Source organism: Peromyscus eremicus, chromosome 8a (assembly GCF_949786415.1).
Source record: "Peromyscus eremicus chromosome 8a, PerEre_H2_v1, whole genome shotgun sequence".
Taxonomy (NCBI): domain Eukaryota; kingdom Metazoa; phylum Chordata; class Mammalia; order Rodentia; family Cricetidae; genus Peromyscus; species Peromyscus eremicus.
Window position 1 is genome coordinate 41,260,796 of NC_081423.1, and position 9,799 is coordinate 41,270,594.

Consider the following 9,799-nt stretch of genomic DNA (forward strand, 5'->3'; position numbering starts at 1 on the left):
GATGGTCCTGGCAATTATTCTCTGAACAAGCAGCAGTAAGCTCTTCATCCCAGGTAGCAGCGTCACCACAGTCACCAACACGATGAGAAGAAGCCAGCAACTCGGAGCAGCAGCCGCTGCCTCCATGGTCCCCACCAAAAACGTTTGTGGCTCGGCCCTGGCCGAAGCTTCTCCTTAGCAAGCCTTCTAGGCTGGCCTCAAACTCGGGATCCTCCTGCCTCTGCTTCCTTCAGTAAATCCTACCAGCGTAAATCCTATGTGTAGCTTGGGTTGAGCAGGGGCCCAGAAGGCCACAGGCAAGTGTCTTTTTTGAGAATTCGTACCACAGACGTTGGGCGCCAGATGTAGCATGAATCTTCAAAGTTCTTATTAATAAAATCAAACCTAGGCCAGTTATTGGGGTGAATGCTGAAAGATCAGAGAAGCAGAACAAGCCACAGCCACCTCACCTTACCAGTTCCTCAGCTGCTCCTGTTTCCTCAGACTGGAAGCCTCTGAGTCCTCATATCCAAATAGATCTCAAATGAACTGCTGCTAGAAGCCTAAAAGCTTAACCAGCCAATTGTTTCTAGTTCCTGGTTTTCATGCCTTGTATACCTTTCTGCTATCTTCCATCCCTCCCTGGGATTAAAGGCTCACTTCTTGGGATTAAAGGCGTGAGTCACCATGCCTGGCTATTTCCAGTGTGGCCTTGAACTCACAGAGATCCATGCCTCCAGAATGCTAGGATTAAAGGTGTGAGTGCCACCATTTTCTAGCCTCTGTATCTAGTGGCTGTTCTGTTCTCTGACCCCAGATAAGTTTATTAGGGTGTGTAATATTTTGGGGAACACAATACCACCACAGGCCCCTATGTCCATCTAGTGGCTGTTCTGTTCTCTGACCCCAGATAAGTTTATTAAGGTGCACAATATATTGAGGGACAAAATATCACCACATTTGTGATGCTCTGGGGAAGCAATGGCGGCGAGGTGGTAAGATTAAGGTAGTTGTGGTTCTTTGCTAGTTCTCTGATCTCTTTGGCTGTTACCTCTGTATTTGGCTCTGTGTTTCTTATTTAATAAGACTGTTTAGAAATTTGTCTACATAGAAGGGAAAAGCAGAGTGAGCCATGGTCACTGGGTTGGGGGGGGTGTAAAATGGTCAGAGAAATGCAGCTTTACTGGCTTTGAAAAGGGCCAAAGAATCTGAGTAGTTTCTAGAACTAGCAAAACAGAAACATTCTCCTTCAGCCTTTCAGATGTCTGTCTGTCTGTCTTTTTTTTTTCCTTCCTTCCTCCCTTCCTCACTTCCTTTCTTTCTTGAGATGGTCTCAAGTACCACACAGTAGCTTTGAACTGCTTGACCTTGAATTTCTGATCATCCTGCCTCCACCTCCCAAATACTGGAATCACAGGTGTGTGCCACCAAACCCAGTTTATGCAGTGCTGGGGATGAAACAATGGCCCCATGAATGCCAAGCACTCTGCCTACTGGGCTACATTCTCAGCCCAGCCCTGTAGAAGGCTTGATTGTAGCCTGGTGGGACTCTTGCTGGATTTAATTGCAGCACCATAATGGTTTTGCACTGCCTAGATTGTTACAGCATCAATAGGGACTCATTATGCTGTTTAATGTTTATATCTGTAGTGAAATTGTTTTTATTTCAATATTGGCTATTTCTGTTTTTCTGGATTAATGTAACTCAACTGGGGCTAATTCCCTCTCCCATTCAGAGGACTCAGATGTCACTGGTATGTAGGTGCAGATGCCAGGGATGCTTTTAGTCGCCCTGACAGTTCCTCTCCCAGTGTTACCTGTGTAGGGGAAGGGACCTAGAGGCAGATAGCACAGTCCCTGGATTATAAAGCTCAGTGGCCTCAAGAATGATGACTGCACCAATATGCCTGGAGGAGGATATACCCTGATTCCCGGGGAGGAGGGAAGCATGCTCTGTGCTCCCTCCTAGAACGGCCCAATGTGTTCTCTTTGCAATAAAACAAAAGTTGTAAATCTAACGCTCTCCCGGGTCTTGAGAGCTATTTTAGCAAATGGCTGAGCCTGAGCAAACTTTCATTTTTTTCTTCCTATGTGGAACCTCAAGATTTGCTGAGAGTCCAGAGTGAGTTAAGGAGGAAACTCAGAGAGTTTTGGAAAGTCTGCCCCCAGGACAGGGCCTTAAAGTAAACACATTATTTTATCATCCCACAGAGACTGGTTGTGCACGGGGTGGAGCAAGGCCATGGGTGGTTTGTGGGCTCTGAGTTCTGGTTCAGCTCTTGGACAGCATAAATACAGCCTGGGGTCTAGATGACATGACCCCTCCTCGGTCACGGCACCCTCCTGTCCGGATTCCTGCCCCTTGCCCTCCTCACCATGCCCAGAGCAGGCTGAGCCAACTCTATGGCCCTGATGGCTTTCGGTTTCTATGCCTAGAAATTGTCACGTTATGGGAAGTTTACTTTCATTTTCATGTTCCTCGAAGTTCCTGCTCTGCATTGTTGGTGGAGTCCTTAGTTGACTGGAGTCCTGTGAGGGCAGGGCAGCAGCTAGGGGTAAACCTCAGAGCTCTTCATGCACAGTTCCGCCCCCTCTGCAGCAGTCACATAAATGCAGCACACTTGGATTTCCGAGTGAAGTCCGATCTGTGCAGGTCTGGGTGCACTTGGTGTGCCTGACGCTGTGGGACGCCCTTCCCTGGACCCACTCTCCTCGGCTCTGCCAGTGAGAAGGTTCGGAGCTCAACTCTGCCACCAGAAAGCTCTTTTTCTCAAGGAGCTGGTGAGTGAGAAGGATATATTTTTAATTAATGCAGGTCTACAAATAGGATTGTGGGCTGTAGGTCTGAGAGTAGAACAGCCTGCATGCCTGATGTGGTTGAGGTGCCACAGAGTTAGGCCAAGGGGCAGGATGGGTGGAAGACAGCTGAAAGTCATTCAGAGAACTAAACATCTGTAATATTTTCAGAGAGCATTCCTATCCAGGCTATGGAAAAGACAGAGGTATTGAAGGATAGGAACTATATACTGGAGAACATCTGGCACCAGATATCTCCTGATGTCCTATCCAATATCTAAACACTGTTGACCTGGAAGACAAGGAACATTAGCTAACCACAAACTCAAGATTTCATGTGTCTTCCTGAACTCTGATTTCTCCACCAAACTGTGGGCTTGGCCTTGGCCTCTGCAAAGAACTCTGTCTTCAGAACTTCCACCTTGAAACCCATCTCTGATCTTCAGGAACAGTAGGACTCCCCTCCTTCATGTCTCTCAATGCCTGTTTCTTTGATGGTTAATCTTAAGGTGGAGGGGGCTGGGGATGCAGCTCAGTGGTAGGATACCTGCCTAACATGCACAAGGCCATGGTTTCAATCCTTAGAACCCTCCAAAAAAGTGCTTACTTTTAAAGTAGAAGTCATTACACTGTTTACAGGATTGTTAGAACATAGTGCAAGAATGTGTACAGAGGCACACAAGCTTCATAGGACATGCTCCTTACATTTCCTCTCATTTTGCTCTGATTTGTTAGATGCACTCCCAACACTTAGAAGATAAGGTTCTGAGGGTTCACCTCTTTGGTCCTCAGACTTGTTCATCCTAACACTTAGTACATATTCTCAGAGATGCTGCTGAGTGGGACAGTTGTTGCTGTCTACACATGTTGGATGCTTAAGAATTCCCCATCTGGTGTGTGTGTGTGTGTGTGTGTGTGTGTGTGTGTGTGTGTGTGTGTCCGTGTGTCCGTGTGTCCCTGTGTCCCTGTGTCCACACAGGAGTATGTGTGTGGATATTCACGCTGGACAGTCACACATACTCATAGTGGCTGATAGCTCCCTTACCTACCAGTGACAAGCCAGATGTCTCTAGTTCTGTCAAGGAGATTTCTTGCTATCTCTGGTCAGACACATACCAAGCCAGAACTTGTATACCTGCTCAGATGAATTCTTTCCCAAACTCCACCCGCCCTTTCTAGCCCTCCTGTAACAAGCAGTCGCCAGGGAGGCCCCAGTGGCAGGGCCTACGCCCTCACTGTAGCCAGAGACCTCTCTTCAGCCTGCCTCCTGCCCCAACACCTGTCCTGAGTGGTGGTGGCTTGCTTTCCTGATCTAGCAATTTTACCCCTTCTCTTTGAGGTTCAGGGTAGAGGGTTTGCATCCCATTCATTAGGTTTAGTCCTGGACATTTGGTTTCTTCTTGTGTCCTGGGTCAAAAGTCCTCTGTGATCTGAGAGGTCATGGCAGTTCCAAAGTGACAGAGGGATCTTCTTGGTGAGACTGACAATGGCCTCTTCAACCCCTATTCTTGTGTCATCCACACTGTCTCTGCTTCCTGTGACACACATTCTTCAGGAGTCAGTCCCCCAGGTGACTATCTTCCTGGGATGTTTGGATTCTTTCTACACAAGGTGGAGATGGGTGAGGAGTGGGCTCAGCTCAGTGGACGGCCTCTTAGAAAATCCCACTGAGGGGTGAGATGACGCAGTAGGTAAAGGCACTAGACACCAAGCCCGATGACCTGAACTCTATCTCCAGGCCCTGCGTGGTGGAGAGAGAGAACTGACTCTCACAAGTTACTTTACAAGTAACAACCTCTGCTTGTGCACCCCATCCACACGTAAAGGAGTGGCATTGAATACACCAGAGGGTTTTGCTTTTTTTTTTAATTAAGATTTTACTTCTTTCTTTCTTTCTTTCTTTCTTTCTTTCTTTCTTTCTTTCTTTCTTTCTTTCTTTCTTTCTTTCTTTCTTTCTTTCTTTCTTTCTTTCGTCCAGAGCTGAGGACCGAATCCAGGGTCTTGGGCTTGCTAGGCAAGAGCTCTACCACTGAGCTAAATCCCCAACCCCAAGATTTTACTTTTTAAGAGAAGTTTTAGCTCCACAGAGAAATCAAGAGGTAGGTAGTGACTTCTCACAGACTGCTGTCCCTACACATGCATGGGCTCCCCCATCACCAGCATCCCCACCAGAATGGTGAACTGTCACTGATAGGCTGTGGTCAGACAAGGTCCAGAGACTCTGTGAGAGTTGCCTCCAGGTTGTATTCATCCAAGATGCATCTCAGCACACACCCAGGTATGGTGTCACACTGAGTATTTTCACTGCCCACAACCCTTTGTGTTGACTTTTCACTCAGGCTCCTACAACAAGTGGCAACCACTGACTTGATTTTCCCATAACTTTGCCTTATCTGGAAGGTCACCAGGCAGGCATGTGTGATGTGCTGCAGAGTCATGTAGCCTTTAGAGGTGGCTTTTTCCACTTAGTCTTTTCATGGTTTCAGAGTTCAGCTCTTGAACTTCTGCATAGTACATAGTCGTCTTGGGGATTCCACGTCTTATTAGTTCATTCACCTGCCAAAGGGCATCCTAGATATTTCCAAGGTTTGTAATTATGAATAAACTCTCTAGAAACATCCATGTGCATGTTTTTGTGGGAACAAACATGAAAATGTACAGGAACACACATGTTGACTGTGCTTAGTGCTAAAGAAACTACCAGGCTGTCTTCCAAAGTGAGTGTTCCATTTTACTTTTTACTTTTTATTTTACTTTTGGTGTTTTGAAACAGGGACTCTACTTTGGAACTCATTATGTAGGCCAGGCTGGCCTTGAACTTAAAGATCCTGCTTCTGTCTCTGAGTGCTGAGATTTAAAGGTGGGTGCCACCAGGTCTAGCTTTTTTGGTGCATTTTTAAAAAAAGATTTATTTATTTATTATGTATACAGTGTTCTGCATGCATGTCAGAAGAAGGTGCCAGATCTCATTACAGATGGTTGTGAACCATGTGGTTGCTGGGAATTGAACTCAGGACCTCTGGAAGAACAGCCAGTGCTCTTAACCACTGAGCCATCTCTCCAACCCTTTGGTGCATTCTTTAATGATGCTATTTGTTCTTGTTGCTCAGTTTCAAGAGTTATGTATACATTTTTGGGTCACAATCTTTTATTGACTGTGACTTTGTAAGTATTTTCTCTTATCTGTGATTATTTTGTCAGTCTCCTGATAATATTTGTCTTTTTTTTTTTTTTTTTGGTTTTTCGAGACAGGGTTTCTCTGTGCAGCTTTGCACCTTTTCCTGGAACTCACTTGGTAGCCCAGGCTGGCCTCGAACTCACAGAGATCCACCTGGCTCTGCCTCCCGAGTGCTGGGATTAAAGGCGTGAGCCACCACCGCCCGGCAATATTTGTCTTTTATAGAGAAGTAGTGGGGTTTATTGCTAGGATTTATTTTATTTTTATTTATGTATATGTGTGTTTGTCTTCATGTGGGTATGTATGTGCAGGTGCCCTCAGACTCCAGAAGAGGGTGCCTGACCTCCTGGTTATATGTGGTTCTGAGCCCCCTGATCTGGGTACCGGGAATTGAACTTGGTTCCATGTAAGAGCAGCAAGTGCCCTTAAGTGCTGTCATCTCTCCAGCTGGACTCTATTTTACGTGGTTCTGTTTGTTTACTCTCAGCAACCTCATACTGTCTTACTGTCTTATAACTTTATGCTAAGTCTTGATTTTTGTGTGTACGGGGTAGAGGGGATTGAACCTAGGACCAGGAGCAAGCTAGGCAAACACTGTGCCTCTGTGTTACACTCTCGCTCTCCAGGGTGTCTCAAAGTCAGGAAGTGTCACACCACAAATGGTCTGCAGGGTGGGGGCCCTTTCTCCTTTTGCTTTTTAGATGGTGTTGTGCCCAAACCTTTTTTTTTTTCAAAATAATAAAAATGAAACAAGATGAAAAATAACATAGGCTAAAAAGTTTGGATTGAGAAATCAGATCTTGAAATTAATGAACAATCTCTTGGGGAAGCAAAGCAGCCAAGTCCTAGAAACATCAAAGAACAGAGCAGGGCAATGCTCCTCCCAGTCCTAGTGTGAGTTTGGAGAGCAGCTTCTTCTGCCTGAAAGGCAGAGTTGAGTCCTTCCGTGCTGTGCAGACCTTTGACCTTCTTTCCCATTTCTGCCTTCCCTCCAGTGTCTTTCGCTGCCCACAGCCATGGGTCAGTCTTCTTCCACACCTGATGCAAAGGACCACAGTATGGCCTCCAGCTTTAACACATTTTTCAAAACTTTCAAGATGGAAAGTAAGATCATTTCTGAGGAGACCATCAATTCAATTCAGTTGTTTGTGCAGGAAGGGGACATACAGAAGACAATTTCCACCATCAACAATGCTTTGGCAGAAATGGAGAAAGCTCCTCTGAGCATTGCAGTGACAGGGGAGACCGGGGCAGGAAAGTCCACTTTCATCAATGCCCTGCGGGGCATAGGACACGAAGAGCTCGAATCAGCTAGGAATGGAGTAGTGGAGACCACAATGAATAGACAGCCTTATACCCACCCTAAGTTCCCTAATGTGACCATCTGGGATCTCCCTGGGGTGGGGACAACCACCTTTAAGCCAGAAAAATACCTGAAGGAAATGAAGTTCCAGGAGTATGACTTTTTTGTTATTGTCTCAGCCACTCGCTTTAGAGAGAATGATGCCCAGCTGGCCAAAGCAATTGCAAGAATGAAGAAGAATTTCTATTTTGTTCGAACAAAAATTGATAATGATTTGTGGAATGCGGAAAAATGTAGACCCAAGACCTATAATAAGGAAAAAATCCTGGAGGATATCCGCAAAGACTGTGTGGAGAAGCTCCAGAAGGCCAATATAGCCTCCCCTCAAGTCTTCTTAGTCTCCAGCATTGAGGTAGCCCAGTTTGATTTTCCTCACTTGGAGTCCACCCTTTTGAAAGAGCTGCCGGCACACAAGCGTCACATCTTCATGCAGTGCCTGCCTAACGTAACCGAACCTGCTATTGATCGCAGGAAAGATGTCCTGAAGCAGAAGATCTGGCTGGAGGCTCTGAAGTCTGGAGCATTGGCCACCATCCCTATGATGTCTTTCTTCAAGGAGGACATCGAGGAGCTGGAGAAGACCCTGATCTACTACAGGTCTTGCTTTGGGCTGGATGACAAGTCACTGGAAAACATGGCCAGCGAGTTGTCCCTGCCTGTGGAGAAGCTTGTGTCCAACATTCAGTCACCGCATCTGCTGTCAAGTGAGACGAACGAGCCTGTGGGGGAAAAACTGGTGAAATACCTGGAGAAAATTTTTGCTGTCACCGGTGGAGTCATAGCCACTGGCCTTTACTTTAGAAAGAGTTACTACCTCCAAAATTATTTCCTTGACATAGTGACTGATGATGCTAAAACTCTACTTAATAAAAAAGATTTGCTGGGCCGTGGTGGCACACGCCTTTAATCCCAGCACTCGGGAAGCAGAGCCAGGGGGAATCTCTGTGAGTTCGAGGCCAGCCTGGTCTACAGAGCGAGATTCAGGAAAGGTGCAAAGCTACACAGAGAAACCTTGTCTCAAAAAAAAAAAAAAAAAAAAAGAAAGAAAAAAAAGAAAAAAGAAAAAGAAAAAGAGTTTTTTGGAGGACTGTGGGGATTCTCAGGAAGGCCATAAAGACGGGGGAAATGAGACAGCTGGCTTGTGACTTGGGTGATGTTAGTGTTTTCAGGACACTGGGGACTGGAAAGATGGCTTAGGGTGTTCCTGAAGTACCCTGGCCAGGCTGTGATGACTTTTAGACTTTGTGACCCTTGGGAAAACAGAGGCATCTGGAGTTTTATGCTGAGTGGCAGTTATGTCACAGCCAGCAAGTCTTACTGATGATATGCTGGTACAAACTTTCGGGGTACAAAGTTTCAGAAATGAGTTGTTTTTTTTGGGGGGGGGGAGGGGGTGTTTTGCTATGTAGCCATGGCTGTCCTGGAACTCTGTAAACCAGTCTGGCCTTGAATTCAGACAGAAATCCTCCTGCCTCCCCCTCTTGAGTGCTAGGATTAAAGGTGTGCATTACCACGCCTGGAAGAAATGATTTTTTTAAAAAATTATGTATGCCGTGTTCTTCCTGCATACATAAGAAATAAGAGGAAAGACACTAACGATCAAAGTGGCAGTCCCCCCAAAATACAGAAGTTCCTTAACCACGTGAGAAGATCCGTAGGCACTCACCCCATGGGAGGAAGGTAAGCTAGAAAGCATCATGCCACCTCTCAGCTCTTGGGTCCAGAAGAATTCCGAGGCTGAATTTACAAGTGAGACTGTAGATAGACAATTTCTGTGATGAAGTGTTGGTGTCAACACCAACATCACGAGACATGATGTGGGCAGTGATGTAACTGCTGAGGAACTTACACACGCACAGCTACTCTTTGACACTCTTTAGACATTGCAAAACAGCGCAAACACGTATATTATGTTTGGGGTTACTAGCTGTGGGATTTTAAGATGGATTGAGTCTAGGGGCTGGAGACACGGCTCAGAGGTTTCAGAGCATGTGCTATCCTTGTCCAGGACTTGAGTTTGGTTCCCAGAACCCATGTCAGGCAGCTCGCAAACCCCAATAACTTCAGCTCTAGGGGATCTGACACCTCTTCTGGCCTCCAAGGGCACCTGCCCTCACAAACACATACCCACACACAGACACATAGACACATAGTGAAACAGGAAAACAAATCTTCAGCAAAGTGGGCAAGCCTATAAACAGTTCAAGTGTTCCTTTAGTGGGGGTGGGGCAGCCAGACGGTTGCCTGGCAACCAGACAGAAGATAAGGAATAGCACCCATGTCTCTCTAGTCAGTCGCCTTCCTAGATGCAGATCACTAGATGTAGCCACAGTGTGCACAGTGAGTCACTGTTGAGCTGTGTAAATTCAAGACAAGGGTGTATTTTCACACCTACCCTAAAGAATTCAGTTCATTTAGTTTAAGTAGAGGTATGACGCTGTGTAGAGGAGCAGGATAAGTGCTCGACTGAGTATAAAATATGG

General features: G+C 46.1%; 1 protein-coding gene across 1 annotated transcript; it reads left to right on the plus strand.

Annotated features, from left to right (window-relative positions):
• Nucleotides 1-2,637: 2,637 nt before the first annotated feature.
• LOC131916042 (interferon-gamma-inducible GTPase 10-like) lies at nt 2,638-8,236 on the plus strand. The gene is made up of 2 exons (XM_059269345.1): nt 2,638-2,760; nt 6,949-8,236. The coding sequence occupies exon 2, from the start codon at nt 6,970-6,972 to the stop codon at nt 8,221-8,223; it is 1,254 nt and encodes a 417-aa protein (XP_059125328.1). The 5' UTR covers nt 2,638-2,760; nt 6,949-6,969; the 3' UTR covers nt 8,224-8,236.
• Nucleotides 8,237-9,799: the final 1,563 nt, after the last annotated feature.

Excerpts from the sequence above, each read along its gene's own strand:
- LOC131916042 (XM_059269345.1), top strand. The coding sequence starts at position 6,970 with ATGGGTCAGTCTTCTTCCACACCTGATGCAAAGGACCACAGTATGGCC.